At 38.0% G+C, this 18,725-nt stretch overlaps 5 protein-coding genes across 5 annotated transcripts in view; 1 reads left to right on the forward strand and 4 right to left on the reverse strand.

The window, feature by feature from the left end:
* Positions 1–18,725, reverse strand: part of LOC110378055 (pikachurin) — a 166,258-nt gene that overhangs the window by 80,544 nt on the left and 66,989 nt on the right. The gene's annotated exons all lie outside the window — the stretch shown is intronic.
* On the forward strand, positions 34–1,640 carry LOC110378054 (serpin B5). The gene is made up of 2 exons (XM_021337137.3): positions 34–1,098; positions 1,360–1,640. Exons 1-2 carry the CDS (start codon positions 62–64, stop codon positions 1,634–1,636), a joined length of 1,314 nt encoding a protein of 437 aa, XP_021192812.3. The 5' UTR covers positions 34–61; the 3' UTR covers positions 1,637–1,640.
* Positions 2,572–4,906, reverse strand: LOC110378036 (plasminogen activator inhibitor 2, macrophage). The gene is made up of 2 exons (XM_021337118.3): positions 3,804–4,906; positions 2,572–2,977 (listed from the first exon to the last, which is right to left on the reverse strand). Exons 1-2 carry the CDS (start codon positions 4,799–4,801, stop codon positions 2,722–2,724), a joined length of 1,254 nt encoding a protein of 417 aa, XP_021192793.3. The 5' UTR covers positions 4,802–4,906; the 3' UTR covers positions 2,572–2,721.
* LOC110378037 (leukocyte elastase inhibitor) lies at positions 6,689–8,312 on the reverse strand. The gene is made up of 2 exons (XM_021337119.3): positions 7,269–8,312; positions 6,689–6,964 (listed from the first exon to the last, which is right to left on the reverse strand). The coding sequence occupies exons 1-2, from the start codon at positions 8,264–8,266 to the stop codon at positions 6,718–6,720; spliced, it is 1,245 nt and encodes a 414-aa protein (XP_021192794.3). The 5' UTR covers positions 8,267–8,312; the 3' UTR covers positions 6,689–6,717.
* LOC110378038 (uncharacterized) lies at positions 9,028–14,308 on the reverse strand. Its single transcript, XM_064041016.1, has 4 exons — positions 13,263–14,308; positions 12,729–12,972; positions 10,089–11,200; positions 9,028–9,566 (listed from the first exon to the last, which is right to left on the reverse strand). Exons 1-4 carry the CDS (start codon positions 14,237–14,239, stop codon positions 9,320–9,322), a joined length of 2,580 nt encoding a protein of 859 aa, XP_063897086.1. The 5' UTR covers positions 14,240–14,308; the 3' UTR covers positions 9,028–9,319.

Raw genomic sequence — 18,725 nt, forward strand, 5'->3', positions numbered from 1 at the left:
TTTTCAAAAGTATATATTGTTGGTATTTTCCCCATTAACTTTAGTCGTTGTATTAGTCACCATGAGGCTGGCCATCGTAATTTTGTCCCTGTGCATAGCCCACGGGGCTTATAGCCAGGGTCTATTCAGCAGCATCATGCGAGCCCCGAGTGAAATAGCCAACGGAGCCGGGAATATACTCTCCGGGATATTCGGAGGAGGCAAATCAGAAGACCCTTGCTCCAAAAATGTGATGGAAGAGTACAAAAAATCCGTCACTGCGTTCCATAATAAGTTGTACACAAACATCGCAGCTCGGAGCGATAACCACTTCGTGTTCTCTCCGTATTCAGTCTGGCTGTCTTTAGCCGCTCTAGCTGAAGGCTCCGATGCGTCAGTCAAGAATCAAATCTTGAGCTCCATCAATATGCCCTTACAATGGTGTCGGAGAAAGAAGTTCTATGACATCGCGTTAAACGTTGAACCAGAAGGCCGGGATGTGACTCTCAAACGGCGGAGAAGTCTGATCCTCGATGAAGACGTGAAGGTTCTATCATCCTGGGGCCGGCTGATGCGTTCCACTGGACTTCTGAACTACGCCTATGCTCCAATCAAGAGGAATCCCAGAGCTACTTCCAAAAAAGTGCGTAACTTCATAGGAACTCGGTCTAATATTGTCCTGAAAGGTAACTCTGTTCTTCTGGATTCATTGGACTTCAATGGTCTTTGGACAACGTCGTTCCCTGAAGCTGGTATTCGCAGTCAGCCGTTTTTCAACGAATTGGGACAGAAGATTGGGACTGTTCAAATGATGCATTTGAAGAAGAAGGTGCGGCTAGCTCATGCTCCTTTCATGGGGGCCAAGGTTTTGGAACTGCCTGTGGGTACCAACGGCCGGTATACCATGCTGATAGCTGTGGGCACTGGGAACGGAATCCTGAAGAACGCCATCGCGATCTTCATGGGATCTATCATGGAGATATTCTCGCTGCTGCAAATGAGCTTGTTCCCGCTGGATGTAGCGGTGCCGATGTTCCAATTGTCCTCAGAGTATGATCTGCGGCCTGCGCTAGAAGATACTGGTATTCGCCAGTTCTGGAGAAACCCAGAAGCCACAAAGTGAGTACTTTACTTAAATTACTTCGGTCGCATTTCCCTATTTTTCCGTCCTGCTGTGACGAAGGATTGACTGTCTTTTGTCTGAACTACCATTTGTTACAACTTAGGAACCTCCAATACCTACAGAAAATCTTAAAAACCGCGGTGTCCCTTAACACTTTTGTCTACCTAAAGGCATTTGTTGACAATGTCAGTAGTCTCAATCAATACTATTACTACTTCTTTTATCGAAATCAGCTAAAACTCCTAATATTTTTCCAGGCTCGTATCAAACCCTCCAGCGACTCCCGGCGGTCTAATCCAGCGGGTGTCTATCAAGATCGGCAGCGAGGGCGTTGAACCACCGCCCTCAGCCGGCAAGGGTCTTTTCGATGGCATCGCAAACTTAGCTTCAGACACAGCGACTGGTGTTGCGTCAGCCGTTGGTCATGAGTTTACTGCTGACAGACCGTTCATGTTTGCTCTATTTGATACGGAAACTAGGACCTGCTTGTATGCGGGAGCGTTTTCGAGACCTAATGCTATGAAGAGGTTGTAAATGAAGATTGAATAACCTACCTGTCTTATCTGAATGGAATAAAATTTAAAGGAAATAAATAATTCCTCAATTTATTGTTGTTCTGTTATGGTTTCCTTTTCTAAATGTAACTGCCTGTGTGAATACCGAAAATTTTCACTTATAATACCACAAGAGCTTCAAAATTATCGGGTATTTCCCGATAGGTTCGTTGCAGGGAACCTTGAGGGAAATGCCAGATAATTTTGAAGCTCGTGTGGTATTCGGGGGATTATTTTTCCGTCCCAAATGTCGGCCACAACCTGTCAGTTTGACGTGTGGTTAATTTGACTGGATCATGTTTTGTTTTTTATATATAGCAACTACCAGAGAAAATATTCAAAAAATTATCAGTATAATACCATGTAGGTTGTACCACGTGACGTCGAATGGTGCAATTCTATTGGTCGATATTTGGGTCGGAAAAATAATCATTGAAATGTACCTAGTTAGTTAATACTCTTTTTTGGAATTGAACCATTTAACTACGTACACAGTTGTAGGTTGATTGTGGTTGAACTTCTACGAAACGTGTGGGAGTCGATATCTACTTTTAGTGGAAGTGAAATAGCAGTACAGTATAAAATAAATGAGTATCTACTTTTTGATTTGTTTCAGTGGTCGTACCTGCTTTACTTTTGTACAAATCAAAGGTTAATTAGTATGTAGGTACATTTGAAAGGTAACATAGCTACCCAGAAGCGACGTTTTAAATAACTTTGTCGGCAAACTTAAATATTAATTAGTCTGACCTTTTCAATGTAAATGAAAGTCTTCCATTAACTGAGGTAGGTAACGTAGAAATATTATTTCTGTATCAGTCACAGAATTTGTTCAGACCAACTTTATTTTAAGCGAAACCTGATTTAATAAAACGAAGTCATGTTAATAAACTATTTATTTTTAAAAAGGATCCTAGTTACAAAATTTGCGAAAAAAATAACATCAACATAATACACAGAACAATAAAACGAATAATAATATTTTGTTATGTACTTCAAACAATTCTCAAAAGCCATCACCAAAAAGACAAAACCAACCAGTATTAAATTTAAATCTGTCCCAGTCTACTTATAAGTAGGCACGCTAAACGAAGAAGCTACCAAACAAGTGAGAGTTTCTACATCAAACAGAGCAAACAAGAAAGGCCTGTCTGCCGTGAACTCATTGCCTACTTTAGGATCAAGTCCTGTTGGTCCTTCGGCAACGTATGGGGTTGCTTGTGGCACTTCGAATGGTGAAGAGTAGACGCCATGGTTGTCCAGGGTTAAAGTCGCTCGGTGCACCCAACTGCTTGGCAATGCTGGTGGGTGAGACACGTTCCTGTTTTAGGGGGATTTATTTGATTAGTTATTTGTAAACAGATCGGTTTTTGAGGTTAAAGATGGTAAATAGGAAACAGGTATCCTTTAACTACCTCTACACACTTCTAATCTACACTTTGTAGCCTACCGGTTCTGAAAATACTGTAGTGACTTGGAAAAGGATTTCACCATTGAAAAATTATAAAAACCCGCGTATCTACCTATATTTTATCCTGGAAGAATTTTCAAAAAATGGGTGCAACCACGGGAAACATCTGATCATCTGTTACTTATTTTATTAGTGTTCAGCTGTTCATCCACACAGCCTTTAGCTATAAGTGATCGCTAACAGTCTTACCTAGTTGATATATCTAAGTATCAGATACATCAATTACCTGTATATCTGATCACCACAATCTAACCGAGTAACACACTTCTGCTTTCTCTATAAACGTTAAATTCCTAACGCTTTTAAAGCTTCGATAAAAATGCAAATAAAAAAGAATTGATTCGATTAGTTCAGCACAAAATGTAGTGGGATTTCGTGTTCTACATCGCGGCTAGACAGGCGTGGGCTTCCCCGCATGGAATTGTTATTTATTTATAGGTGGTTATTTCAGGATTGTCTATTCGAATATTCTTGTTATAGAGTTCTTTGTTTACCTTGGCTTCGCTGTATATGTAGGTACCTACTGTAGGAACATATTTTATATTGCCTATAATTCAAACAATAATGGGACGGACAAGAAAATTTTATGTTGTTTTGTCATGGAAATGAAAGCTTTGGTAAGCTCGACAGGTCAAAGAGACTTTTACTCAAGGATTTATAAGCAACTAATAGTTACCTGGTAGCTGCCGGGTCAGTCCACAAACTAGTGACTCCAAGATCTTCAACCACGGTCCTTATATCTAGTTCATTGGTGGTCACGAAACGCGGGATAGCAATCTCAACGGGCACATTACTTTCCTTAAACGAATCAAACATCTCGAAGACAATTTCGCTGGTCACCAAGTTGAAAGTATTCCTCACATTGTCTGTTTCAGGGAACAACGCGAAAATCATCTTGTACTGCTCATTTCCACCAACCGGCAACTCTACAACCTTTGCTTTCAAGCTTTTGACGTATCCCAACTTTGCGCGTTTGGTCACTTTCATGAGATCCACAAATCCGATCGCGTTACCTAACTGGTCATAGAACGGAGCCCTTTCAATCCTTGCATCAGCGAACTCTGTGGTCCAAAGCCCGTTGTAGTCCACAGTATCCACAAGGATTGAATTTCCTTTCAAGTTGATACTAGGTAGGTGCGCATTCAGGAGTCTCCTTAACTCGTTCGTCGTTGCAACTGGATTGTAATGCAGAGGAGCGGTCAATACATCCATTATATTGTTCTTCAGCACCAGATCATACCAAGTTGGGTTTGGAGTGACGCCAGCATCGAGTAGCAGAACACGGTTGCTTATGATTTTGACATCTTCAGATGGTACAAGACGAGATCCAGCATATTGGTAGTATTTCTGACGGGTACAAGCATCGTAGGGAAGTTTTAGAAGACTGAACAACTGTTGCTGGGTGTAGGGGTCTGAGCCTTCAGCCAAACCTGCTAACATGATCCAGACTGAGAGTGGAGAATATACGAAGTTGATCTCTTTCCTTGCAGCGACGGCTCGGTACATTGATATCGCGAATTCGTAAAGATCGGAGCGATATTCGTGCGATACATCAATGTGGACATTGCAGGGTTCTAACAAATGAGTTCCTTTTAAATCGAAGTTGTGAGGTCTCGGAGTCGAGACGCAAAATTCCGCACAGGCTACTAGTATAGCGAAAATAAACACACGCATTTTTCTACACGTCTTGTTCAGATTTAAGTGAATAAAGTACTGGCTGCCCTTCAAAATTTTACTCTTTTATATCTTGGTTGCACTTGATTAAGTGAAGTTATTATTTCGCACATTCATTTTTATTAATAAAAGTGCTAAATCGTACACTTTAATTGGATTGCTTCCAATATAACAGTTTTTTGCTCTGATCGATTTTAATTAATTATTGAAATCCTTTTGAAGAGATTTTCAAGTTTTTGATGATTCTTAAATATTAGGGTTTCTGCCTAATTTATCGTATTGATGCAACGACCTACCTCAACGAGCTACAAAAAATTTGAATAACATTTCTTTACGTAGGTGATAATCGGCGATTATCGAACCATTTTTTTTGGTTCAGTCGTTGAACTGGCGAGTAAACATCCTTAATCCTGGCTATTGACGAGGGTGCACAAGTTTACTTGTAATGAGGTCATAATTATTATAAGTAGTTATTTGTCGATTAGCGAGTTTATCCGAGTCCCAAGAGCTTATTCTCATATTTAAGCTATTTTACTGCTATGTTCATCAAAATCGATTTAGTTTTTTGCGTCCTTTCATCCTCCTCCTTGCATCCATTAATACATATGTACATTTATAATATTAATACCGAGGATTCAATGATATTATAAAGTAAATAATAACATTATTGGACTGCCAATAATGTGTTGTAGTCCAAAAGGACTGCCTTTAAGCAGCCGGTAAAACTAGTCGGTAGGTATCGTAGGTAGGCTTTTAAACCTTGTCCATAGCCGGTCACCGACCTTTATAATGAAAACAAAAGACGACCTCCGTACCTTAATATTTATATAGGCTAGACAATGTACCTACTCATATAATATTGGTTTACTTGTAAAGCTTACAAAATTTGTTTTTGTCTAGCAAATAATTATGACGATGATGATGTCTGCCTAGCCTAGCATAGGTTAGGAGATTAGCCATCAGCTTAGGATATATGTATTATAGTGTACAAGCATTCGCGCATATACCCATACCTTGTTAAAATTCCATGTTTGCAAAAATATTGTAAGCCCATTTCATACAATTTTGTTTTGATAGCGAGTTCAAACCTAACTCAAAAATGTCGTATATTCTACAGATTGCTATTTGAGTATGAGATATGTATGTCAGTAACAACAAACCTAGGGTCTCCTAGGGTATTTCTAGAAATGGGCAAAGAATTACAAAAATATTTCCATATCTGTTTCATCAAGGTTAAGGAAAGTCTGGATTTGTGTCTGGATAACAACAGAATTGCCCTTTCACATCCTAAACTAAGCTAACCTTTGGTTAAAACCGCTCTTAAGTTAAAGTTTATGTACTTATAGTTTTAGGTTTTGTTAAAGGCCTTAGGCTATGTTTCAAACAATTGTCTGGGGAATACTTAAAATAGTAACTCGACCCTTGAAGGCAAAGGGCAATTGAATGAACATGGCTGGGTTTTAGACGTTCGCAACCGTTTTAGAAGATTTGATTTGACTATACTTTCTAATAAACTATGTTTGTCTTTATGTAGAGAAAATTACACTTTCACGAAATGGATTGGCGATTGAGATCTTTTGCACTAAGGTATATAATGCCTAGGAGACAGACATATACCTAATTTATTTTCCGTGTTATCGAAGTAGTGCATTCGGGATAGGGATCCGCTAGCTAGAGGATATAAAAAAATGTTATTTGTTTTACTATGCTAGATGTAAGTCTTATTAAATTGAGATAATCACTACCTACCACTTATACATCACCACCACACTGGGGTAGACTGGTAGAGAACGCCTAAGGCCTAAAGTACCCTTTGCGTGGTAGGTAGGTAGGTACCTACATAAGTTAGTCATTACGCACATTATGCAATAAAAAAAACAAAACTCAAATAATCCTCACCATTTATTACCAAAACCTCAAAGAGGATAAGTAGGTCTAGAAAACGCTGCCGCCAAAAGGATTGACTTGGTCTCCGAATCTACCAAGCCAAACAAGAAAGGCCGGTCAGCCACAAAGTCTGTTCCTAGAATAGGTTCTAAGCCAGTGCGGAGGCCTGAGGGGTGGCTGTATTCTGCAGGTTCGAAGTACAGGCCAGTGTTGTTGAGCACTGCAGTAGATCGCTGCACGAAGCTGCTCGGGTGAGCTGGTGGGTTTGATATGTACCTGTGACGAATATTTTTGAGTCTTAGGTAATGCACTAGATTATGTATGGTTTGTATTTCAGGGGATGTTAATCACCAAGAAAACCATGGCTATTGTTTGATTGCGGGAAAGTGGACGATTGGTTCTATATCAGAATTTTGATATATCAGTCTAGTTTAGGCTGTTGTAATTATTTAGTGCTATATTAACTCTGAATAGAATTCTTTTGCCAAAATAATCTTTTAGCTATGCTCGCGCACAACATGTTATGTTTGATATATGTATTCACCTAAAACTCGATACCTACTTCTATCAAATAACTCACCTAGTAACAGACGGATCAGTCCAAAGCTCGTGAACTCCCAAATCTTCTAACACAGTCCTCACATCCACCTCGCTAGTTATCACCGTTCTTGGTATCGCAACATCTATCTGTACGTAGCTGTGTCTCAGCCCAGCAAACAATTCAAAGATAAGCTCCTTAGTGACACCAGTAACAATAGGCTTCAAGTCAGCACCCCCTATAACAACGCTGAACAACATTCGATAACGTTCGTCAGCACCAACAGGCAATTCAAGTACCTTAGCGTTTAGTTTCTTAACATAACCCATCCTTGCTCGTCTTTTAACTTTCATTATATCCACTGTTCCTATTTGTTTTCCTACTAAATCGTAGAATGGGGCTCGTTCGACGACCGCATCACCGAATGCTGTAGTCCATAAGCCGTTGTAGTCCATAGTGTCTAAAAGAACTGAGTTTCCACTCAGATCCAGTCTTGGGAGACGCGCAGACATGATTCTCTTAATCTCATTAGCTGTTGCTACCGGGTTGTATCTCATCGGCGCTGTTATTACCTCTAGAAGAGAATTCTTCACTACTAAGCCGTGCCAACTTGGGTTTAATACGGTACCATCATTGATTAATAGGACCCTTGTGCTTTTAATATTCACGTCGTTGGTAGGGAACGCACGAGTAGTCGCTAGTTGGTAGTAAAGCTGTCGAATGCACGGGTCATTAGGCAGGTTTAGAAGTTGGAACAGTTTCTGCTGCGTTAAAGGCTCAGCACCCTCCGCGATCGCCGCGAGCATTATCCATATCGATAATGGAGAGAACACGAAGTTTAGATTGCTTCGAAAAGCAACGGGTCTGAACAATGAAATACTGAAGTTGTAAATCGAACTCCGATAGTTGTAGATCAAGTCTTCGTTCACGATGCATATTCGTGGGTCGTAGACCAATGAAGATATAAGTCTTTGGTCATGATGTGTTAATATTGGAACACAACAACACACTAGTAGTAAAGTTAGAATTGATACTCGCATGGTTACACGTCCACGTCAGTTTCCGCGAAAGGTTGAACTAAGTTGTTTAAGAAATCTAGCGTCTTATATAGGTCAGAGAGTTTTAATAAAGGAATAGTTTAGTACGGCTGTCTGTTTGTTCATAGTGTAAAATTTGAAAAATATGACCTGAAAAATATTTGGAACACAGAATAGTAGTTCTCCGGAGTGCGAAATTAAAGTAATCCAGCTTATGACACATTTGTATTTACCAAAATCCTAGTTTACAGAAAGCTAGTCTGGTCATTTGGTTTGCAAAATACTCGTATTATCAGATGGGCCAGTGTGAATGCATAATGCAGGAGACAAAAACACAATTAGCATAGAAATGTCCCTCAACAGGTGTTGAGGCAAAAAGTTAATGTTAGTTGCAGTTTGTAGACACGGCTCAAGGTCGTTCCGATGCAAGAGAATAAAAGTTTGACAGGATTGGATAAAAAAATAGTAAATAACATAAGTGACCCATCCAGCTTTGTCACTGACATAAAAACCGGTATTCGTTTCGATTTTTACAAAATAATCGTCTGATACCTTCGTAAATGGAAAGAGCCTCTACCTATGTTTTCGAGCTTAGTGAGAATATAATTGCATCATAGTTAAATCAGAAATTTTTGACTGTGACGAAAGAAATAAATACACAAGCTTGGATTCGCATTTATAGTTGTGATTCTGATAGGTATACAGACAAACATAATTAAAAGCTGTTTAATTTATTAACAACTTAGGTATAAGTAGGTACAGGTTTTTGGTAAAAATGAAGAGAAGAGGGCAAACATGATTTATTAGAACGAAAATAAATTCTTAATTTAAATGCTGTTACTAATACTAGATTTACAATCACCATTCATCAGCTGATAAATAAACTCGACATCAGGAAAAAACGAAATGTCATTGGAATCACTTTTGATCTTTTTTACATCATAAATCACTTAACAGGTTGTTTTAAGTTTTATTTTTCCAGCAATCAACATAAAAACTTCTTGAATTGCACATCCAATTATAAAGAAGGATTTAATAACTTAATTTTGACTGACTCTAATTAGGATAGGTCGGTTTAGTATACATTGTAGCCATAAGACAAGAGTATGTTTCTGTATCAAAAAGACCGAACATAAAAGGTCTGTCAGCTATGAATTCGCTTAAGAATTGGTCTTCCGGGCTCGAAGGGTGTCCAAAAGACCTGAGTTCAACGACCGCTGGTAGATTCACTCCATCCTTGTTGAGAGTTAAAGTGGAACGTTGGACGTAGCTGCTGGGTAAAGCGGGTGGCGTTGATATGTACCTGGGATAGGGTAATTGTTGTTATATTTTTTGCTACTTGACTGAGAAGACTAAATAGATAAGCTTGTGTGGTGACCTGATTACCTATTTAGGGAACGGAAGCAAAAGGCTATAATTGAAAAAATCGCGAGAGGTTGTTCCAGGGTATTATAAACATATAAAATATTTTCAACTTTGATATAAATATTTCTCGGAATAATATCAAAAAGTCCTCATACACCACAGATCTGCTGTATTTTTTAAAACAGACCCATTACATTTTGGCGTTGTATCAAGCTCTTTTAACTTCACACATTTCGGTTTGAACCTCACCCAAAACTGTTAAAAACTACTACAAAAGTTAGCAGTTTCACGAGCAATTTACTCTGAAAATAATTTAGATTTCCAAAAGTGTTTCAATTTAAAATCAATTAATTTAGGTATTCAAGTCCCTACTCGTCTAAGGATTGACCCACAAATTGTATTTGCGGATATTATAATTGACTTAACGGAAGGTCCCTTATTTACATAAGATAAATTATACCTGGTCGCTTCAGGATCCGTCCATAGGTTCTTAATTCCGAAATCTTCTAAGATGGTCCTTGCATCCAATTCTGAGTTTATCGTGAACTGCGGTAAAGTTACATCTATTGGTACTCGACTTTCTTGTAATGTTCCCAACACTTCTTTTATAATGGAGCTTTTCATCTCTCTGACAATCGGTCTCAAATCATTATTCCCCACAACCAGAGCTATAATTATACTATACTGGTTGTTTGTCCCTATTGGTAGTTCCAACATTTTAGATTGTAATTTCGGTACGTATCCTACTTTAGCTCGGCGTTTCACGGTCATCATATCTACGGAACCAATGCGTTGACCAGCTATATTGTGGAAGGGCGCTCGTTTCACTACCGCATCAGCGAATGCTGTGTTCCACAAGCCATTGTAATCCATCGTATCAAGTAAGACTGAGTTGCCTCGCAGGTTTAGTCTCGGAAAGTTGGCGTATACGACTTGTCTGATCACATTTGCAGCCACTGGTGGGTTGAACTTAATAGGTGCCGTAATGACGTCCAGTAGAGAATTTTTCGTGACAAAACTGTGCCAGAGGGGATTAGGTGTGACTCCTTCATCGATGACCAGAGCTCTTGTGCTGACAACGGACACATCAGGGGCTAACGAGAATCGACTAGCTGCTAGCTGGTAGTAACTTTGGCGAATGCAAGGGTTATCTGGTAGCAGCAGAGTTTTGAACAGTTGCTGTTGGGTTTCGTGATCTGCTCCTTCGGCGATAGCTGCCAACGTCATCCACATTGAGTGAGAAGAGACAACGAACTGGTAGGTGCCGAGTGGAGCCACGTGTTTGTACACTTCTATCGTGAAATTGTGAATGGCATCTTGATATCCTTCGAAGACGTTCTCGTATTCAGGACATGGTCCCGAGTCTATGCGCAAGGAGTCCAAAGACCCGTAGATAGTGACTATGCCTCGTTTTGCCGCCAAAACATATTGTAAAGCGAAGGCCACAACAAAACAAAAGACACTCGTCCTCATTTTGTAAAGTTCGAAATCAACTGCCGCTTGCAAATCTTTTTGGGTCTTATATAGGAAAAAGAGCGAATTTATTATAGTATAGGCTACTTCATCATAATCCTACAAAGAAAAACATTAAAGTGCAATTCGTTTATGCTGTTTACCTTTAAAAGGAAAAGAAAGAAAAACTTTACGGCTAAATTGAACCGAGTTATACTAGAACCGGTTAAATGTCCTGATTTTTCTGTTTTAACAGTAATAATTATAGCACCGCTATGTTAAGTGCGTCTTAAATAATCCGAGCTAAAATGTCATGATAGTATAAACAACCGCAAATCTTGTATTTATTAGATTCATTGATTTTCCGAAACCTTTCCAAAACATATTTTTTTTGGCAATATCAAAGTTGTTCACGAGATTACCTGAGTCTTGCAAATGCACTCAAACCTATTGATTGAAGTTGATTGCTCGGAAATTAAGCTTATCGGTCGAAGTCAATGACATGTTTATAGAAATATTTTTTTGCATATCACTTTTAATGAATTCATCAATATTCAATCTTTATGTAGGTAAAGCTACCTTTTAAATTGTATAGTATTAGGTATATCCTTATTTTTTTGTATGTTTTATTTAATATCTGCATTAATATCAAAACACTGGTGACCCACAACAGGTCTGTCAAGGTTAAAATACAGGAATTATAATCTGAATATTCTAACAAATTAAATAAATTTTAAATTAGCTGAGAGTTGGTATAATTTTATGATACCTAATTTTTATGCAATTTGAGTTCCTGTAGCTAGACAGGTATTATTACCAGACTAGATTTCATATTATGTGCATTTATACAAAGCAGTATTTTCGAGGCATTTTTTCATTCCACTAAGGTATAGTTACCGGCACGGATATTGAGCTCTCAGCAGAAGAGTGGGGATCGCTTTGCGCACTGTACACATAAGGCAATAAACAGATAAATCGCTTCTACGCAGGTGAAGGTCAGGGCTCAATATCCGTGCCGATAACTATATCAGATACAATAGCGTATCTATATAATTAGAATATCCTACCTATATAGCTGACGGTCAGAGGTCATGCGAGGTCAGATTCAGAAAGTCTGCAAGAAGCTCAATAAAATAAAAATCTCAATGAAGTAGAAAAACATCAAAGGTGTCGTGCTTAGCTTAGCCAAGGAAGGCATGTAGTTCCGTCCTAGTCAGTGGGCTCAGTAGGATTATTATCATTTCCATACATGTAACGATTTAATCCCTATGTACCTACTCAGTCTCTATGTACCTACGTTAACTGTCAAAGGTTATCAACGAAGTAGGTACCATAGATTCATTTGAGGTTTTAATTTTAGTACTCTGCAATCATGTGACTCGGTGACTGCAACGATATTAATAAAATATTCTATGATGAGCCGGTTTGACAGTGATATATCGAGTTACATAATACTGGTTTTAAAGGATTTAGAATTAGGTATGTATTGTCGAAAAAATACCGTTATTGATCTTTAGTGCTTTATCCATTAAAGATTTTTTGTGACAATTATTTAACTATAGTCTATTTTACCGCGAAGAAGCCGCCTGGTGACTACTATTAATTCAATAAAAACCGACACCCAAATGAAACATTTTATTAACATTTAATGCGTATAAGTAGGCTGACTATAAATGGAAGACATCAAACACGTATAAGTTTCGGCATCAAAGAGTCCAAACAAAAACGGTCGGTTAGCCACGAACTCCCTTCCTACAACGGGGTCAATGTTCGTGGTTACGTTAACCAATGAGTCTGTGGTTGCTGGGGCTGGTCGGACGCCTTGGTTGTCCAGGGTTATGGTGGAACGCTGCACGAAACTGGTGGGTAACGCCGGTGGTGTGGATATGTGCCTGGTATAATAATTTAGGTTTTAATAATGTTATTCTTGATTTGTATATTTTAAGTGCGCATTGACCATAAAAATTGCACCAACATTAAGTTGGTTATAAACATTACGAATTATAACAAACGACGTTATTTTAAAATGCAAGCGCACATATAATTTAATAACCTGGTTAAATTAGAGCTAGAATATTACTGAGTAAATTTTTGTATTTTTTGTCTGAGTGCATTAATGCATAAATTCTGCATAAATGTTAAATTGTTAAAAACGTGGTATTATAAAATTTTCGTAAATTACCTGGTACTATTTGGATTTGTCCAGAATCCAGATATTCCCAATTTCTCTAGTATTACTCGAACATTAACTTGAGTAGTCATCGAAAACCTCGGAATAGCGATTTCCACTGGGACAAAGCTCTCACGTGCAGACGCCAAGTATTCAATAATTAACGTGTTCTTAACTTTTTTGAGAATAGCTTCGACATCACTGTTTTCTTTAAGCAAAGCAAATAACATTCGATAGCGACCATTTAATCCTATAGGAAGGTCCAAAAATTTCGCGTTGATACTTTCAACGAAGCCTGTTTTCGCGCGCTTCGTCACTCTCATCAAATCAACTTCACCAATTTGCTTGCCAGCCATGTTATAGAATGGTGAACGTTGGACCGTCGCGTCTGAGAAGGCTGTGCTCCACAAACCATCATAGTCCATCGTATCGACGATAACAGAGTTGCCACTCAAGTCGAGACCCGTCAAACTGACTGGAGAAAGGCTAATAGCGTTAAGCGCTCCCTGGGGATCCTCCCGTAATGGCACCGACGATAAATCGATGAGACGGTTATTCGCGACAAAGTTATACCAGTCAGGATTCAACGCCACATTACTATCGAAAAGCATCGAACGCGTTGAGACGACATTTACGTAACTACTGGCGAGGTATCGACTTGTAGCTAATTGATAGTAGTTCAGTCGCTCACAGGGGTCGTTTGGGAGTCTTAGGAACCAAAACAGCTGTTGTTGCGTGTAAGAGTCGGCACCCTCAGCCAATGCGGCGAGAATTATCCAAACGGACAGAGGGGAGAATGTGAAATGGTACGAACTCCGAGGCCCGATGTCCTTGTATGCCTGAGCGGTGAACTCGTAAACAGATATGCGGTATTCTTGTGTCACATCGCGGAATAAGTTACACGAGTCGACGCTCCGTGAAAATATATCTTGATATCCAGCGACGGAGCTCACTAATATTACTTGTAGCAGCCAAATTATAGCTTTCATTGTAATAGGACTTGTTCGACGTGTGTGTAGTATTAAGATTTATGTTCTTCTAGTGTAAAAATGGCGGTGTATTTTCTTTTATAGGTTGGAGCGTCGTTTTGCTGGCGCCGCGTAGTAAGCTAAAGTCGCCGGCACACAGGGTGCATTGTGCGGGCGACAGGTAAATCCGATTAATGCTCTGAAGGCTCCACTGGCCCATTTATCAGGAAGCTACCGTTTTGCTCTTGGTGTGCCTGTTGAATGCACGCCAGTTGTTTGTGAGTTACACACGGTTTGGTGTTACAATTGATTTTCCAGTGACTTACGGCTCAAATAGTTTGTGGAATATTCAACGTGTTTGGAGTTCAAGAGATCAAGATTTCTTGGTTCTAATTTTGCAAATGTATTTTTTGCAACATAATGCAACTCAACATACTTCCGGGGTCAGTTCAATGCCGCAGTATTTCAGTGATTTATTAGTAGCAGTAATTCTTTATGCTTGCCATTCTGTAGGAAATAGAAACTATCCTTTGTGTATTGTGAATGCCCTCTAGATTTACTCTGAAGTGTTTCGAAATAAATGACATTTAAAAGCTAAACACACGTGTGCCAAAATTACCCATATTTCTCGCCAATTTTTCACCGAACCACGCATTGAATTGTAATCACAACACAACAGCGTATTATTTCTCCCAAACGCTTTTCCTGTCACGTCGTTCAAGGGCCATTGAGTTCAGAAATCTGGTGAAGGGCTCAGACCGAATTACAGCAAACAATGAGATGATTGAGTGAACTCGTACAAGTGGCTTGCAAGTTAAAGCAAACGTGGCCTAAGTTTCAAGAGCTTACTTACTCTATGTTATGTACTCCTGGTACGTAGAACGTTTTGGTCCTTTGTTCTGTGGGTTGGGGTAGCTTATGTTAGGAGATTGTTAGATATAGTTGGCAAACGATTAAGCAAACCGTGGACCAACGATTTGATAAAGGTGGTGTCCTGGTAGGTATTTATTGGAAGAAGGCAACGTTTAGCTGTGGATGGCAAAAGGATGATATGATGGTAAAACAGTATGTTACTGTGAATTGTATCTTAAACAACAATGACTAACGGCTAAGGAATATATCGTTGAGAAAAAAGTCTGATAACGTCGATTGACTTTGGGAAAGCAAGTTGATTTACGCTCATTCCTTCTTTGAATGAGAAAAGCCCCGTGCCCTGTAGTGAGACAGTAAAAATGCCGATGATGATTTGAAATACAATAGTTATGTCTTGCTTAGGTACGTAGAATAAAAATGGTTCTTTGTTCAAGTTTTAAAGAAAAATAAAAAACATATGCACATATTTACTTAATAATAAATAATTAGTCTGCTCGCTTTACCGAGATTTATTGTCTAATGCAAGGTTATGTGCAGTTACGTTGTAAATCCAGTTTTCTTGTTTCTTTGTTCTAGTAGATAAAACATTTGAATAATTGATATATTAATTACCGGCTCGCGGTTTCGCACGTGTTGGGAGAAACATTTCCTGAAACCGAACAAAATGTAGCCTGCAGATGTCCTTACTTATGTAGTAGACTATCTATGTATATACGTACTAAACATTACACCGGTTCAGTAGTTCCAGCGTGGAAGCCCGATATACATACGGACATACGGACCTATTTACCCGAAAAGGATATTAGGGAGAATCATTAATTTTAAAATTCAAGTATCAATTTAACCATTCACAAAAAGGATCACATGAATAATATTAACTTTAGACTTATAGGATAGGGGACGTATTTGACACAACCTGCCCAGTTTTGATGCAACCCACCCATGCATGTCTCAATTATTTAAATTAGGCTTTAGAACTCCTGATTTATTTATTTAACTATGTATAACAACAACCAACACAAGTAACAGTTTGTACTGAAACATTTATAATATCTTACTTAAACCCACTTTTTATTTGTGTATTTAAATCGATAGACATGTAGACACCCTTTAGAAAACCCAAAATTGAAAACCAAAAGTCGTGCAACAGATATAACATCAATCCAAGAAATAGCAATTTTATTAAATGATCATAAACGATGTCACACATGTAAATTGAAGTCACAAAGCAAGTTTTTATCTGCATCAAAAAATAAATAATGCATATATTTTAAACTCTGACTCATTTTCAGCAGGTATTTTCTGTTGAAACGGCAACAATAACAAAATCATCATCCCCAAAAATTTAAACTGTCTTAGTATCATGATTTATGAGATACAGCCTGAGACAGGCGTACGAACGGACAGACGGACAGCGAAGTCTTGGTAATAGGGCCCCGTGTCAACCTTTGGTTAAGGAACCCTAAAAATGACAAAAAATAGTCCGTTGAAGCAGTTGAGCTTAACATGACACGGACAAACCAATTAGCAAACCGTTTTATACTTAATTACCTGACCGTATAAAAACAGCAATAAATCATTTGTATGAAATAAAAACTTGTTTTCTCTATCTATGTGTATTGTGTAATATCTATGTTTAACCCTGTCTGTTAAGAGGAAATATTTTTTGGTTGTTTGAACCTTAAAGGCTCTGAAACTACTGAACCGATTTGAAAATTCTTTCACTTTTCCCGAGTAACACAGCCTATATTTTATACCGATAAGGTCATTAGTTCCATCGAAAAGCGCGAAGCGAAACCGCGGGAAAACGGCTAGTACTACATAAAGGCACAATTGATATACACGCACTGTTGCGTACTGTTGTATTTACTCAGAATTAGAGGCATTGCAATCAACACAAATTGCTAGATTACAAGCAAACACAGCATATAATACACCTCAATAGAACCATTACATACCTTCAATAGATTGCTTGGAACTCAAACGATAAAGAGACAATGACAGCATGTATGTGTCGATATAGCTAGCACTTAAGATTGATTGATGACTGATAATAATATAAAGGGCATATAAAAAGGGCAGGGGAATTTAATCAATATTCTTATAAAGAAAGTCCTCTTGTCTATCTATTTGCCATAAACTGAAAAAGTTCTGTACGGATTTTAATGCGGCTTTCATTATAGGATAATCGCTCATGAAGCCTATGAGAGATGTTAGAGTAACCTTTATAATCCCAAAAAAAGTCTATGTGCAACCAAAATAAAAAGAAACGAAAAAAATGTTCCTAACAATGATTAAAAATGTGACAATAACATAGCATCTGTCTAAAACCGAATTTAGCACTCGCGCCTTTTCCCAATGCTTTTTGTGATTAAATAAATGGGAATATAAAAAAGTTCATTGGGAAATTGGGAAAGTTGTTTGTAATCGTATAAATCACGTGTTTAAGTATCAGTCACTAATTTCTAGTATTTAAGTTCCAAGTTCAAGTGAGACACTAGTGTAATCTAACTAAACCTTTGTCATTCATCGAGTAGACGTTCGTGTCTACACAAGCGACTAATCAAAGCTATACAAGCAAATATACCAGCTTTGCTTAACTCATTGAGTACACAGTGCGGTGCAATTCACAAGGCGAGAGACTTGACGAAGTTTGTACGTTTGTGTATGAATAACATGGCGTGTCTTGGATGTTACTGTGAAATCTCTGATGATATATTTAGAATGTTTGTTTGTCTGTTTGTTTGTTTATTAGATTGTTATGATTTAAGTGATGCATCTATTTTGATGATGATTTTATTAATTGTGGGGAACAAGTTAATGATTTGACTGCGCTAAAGATCAGTTGGATCTCCTTAGGACTTTGCATATATGTACCTAATAACTGGACTGAGATGGCATTGATTTCTAATAAATGATGAATTTGTTTGACTTTGGAAGATAATTTGAAGATGAGCGTATGAATGTTTATTTTTCTACAAAACAAACGTAACTGGCGCGTGGCCGTGGCATTTTTGTAAATAAGTAGATAAGAACTAATAAATAGATTAATCGTGGATTTTCTCAGCTACAGAAAGCTTTACACAAGTTAAAAAAAAATAGAGCATATTTAGAGAATTGTTGCAAGCGTTTAGAAAATATAATAGTCTGAGAAACTTTAACGTTTATTTCTACTTTAATTTCAAACTACCCCAAGTTTTCCAGTTAAATATTCGTAGAAATGACACGGTCGATAACTATAATATCTCGGCAGAGCTAATTGTGGACATTTCAACGAGTTACGCTTGAATTCATTGCGAGATTAAACTATAAAGTTTCACTTAAGTTTGCATAAAATTATTTTCAATGTGTACCTTTGGATATTTATAGCGATTGCTTTATAATTCTTTGTTAAGATTTTATTCTTTTTTACGCTCGATTTGTCACAAAAACTTGTTGAAATACTTAAAACCCTCATCAAAATGACATGCGTCTTCCACAATTTTTAGAGATCCGTAAGTAATGAATGAACCTAAATCGGTCTACAGAAATCTAAAAAGATTTTTTTTTCTTTGCAGCATTACCTAACAAATTAAGTTGCATGTGTTAGTTTAATTGCTTTTAAACTTCTATGCCTTTTAATGCCTTTTAGTAT

Source organism: Helicoverpa armigera, chromosome 24 (assembly GCF_030705265.1).
Source record: "Helicoverpa armigera isolate CAAS_96S chromosome 24, ASM3070526v1, whole genome shotgun sequence".
Taxonomy (NCBI): Eukaryota; Metazoa; Arthropoda; class Insecta; order Lepidoptera; family Noctuidae; genus Helicoverpa; species Helicoverpa armigera.

What these genes read in the sequence shown, in the direction of transcription:
- LOC110378054 (XM_021337137.3), top strand. Translation starts at nt 62, where the DNA reads ATGAGGCTGGCCATCGTAATTTTGTCCCTGTGCATAGCCCACGGGGCT. An exon ending in AGAAACCCAGAAGCCACAAA is followed by an intron (nt 1,099 to 1,359) that starts GTGAGTACTTTA and finishes ATATTTTTCCAG; the next exon opens with GCTCGTATCAAACCCTCCAG.
- LOC110378036 (XM_021337118.3), bottom strand. Translation starts at nt 4,801, where the DNA reads ATGCGTGTGTTTATTTTCGCTATACTAGTAGCCTGTGCGGAATTTTGC. An exon ending in ACTGACCCGGCAGCTACCAG is followed by an intron (nt 2,978 to 3,803) that starts GTAACTATTAGT and finishes CCCCTAAAACAG; the next exon opens with GAACGTGTCTCACCCACCAG.
- LOC110378037 (XM_021337119.3), bottom strand. Translation starts at nt 8,266, where the DNA reads ATGCGAGTATCAATTCTAACTTTACTACTAGTGTGTTGTTGTGTTCCA. An exon ending in ACTGATCCGTCTGTTACTAG is followed by an intron (nt 6,965 to 7,268) that starts GTGAGTTATTTG and finishes TATTCGTCACAG; the next exon opens with GTACATATCAAACCCACCAG.
- LOC110378038 (XM_064041016.1), bottom strand. Translation starts at nt 14,239, where the DNA reads ATGAAAGCTATAATTTGGCTGCTACAAGTAATATTAGTGAGCTCCGTC. An exon ending in GTCAGCCTACTTATACGCAT is followed by an intron (nt 11,201 to 12,728) that starts TAAATGTTAATA and finishes TTTTCTTTGTAG; the next exon opens with GATTATGATGAAGTAGCCTA. An exon ending in ACGGATCCTGAAGCGACCAG is followed by an intron (nt 9,567 to 10,088) that starts GTATAATTTATC and finishes ACCCTATCCCAG; the next exon opens with GTACATATCAACGCCACCCG.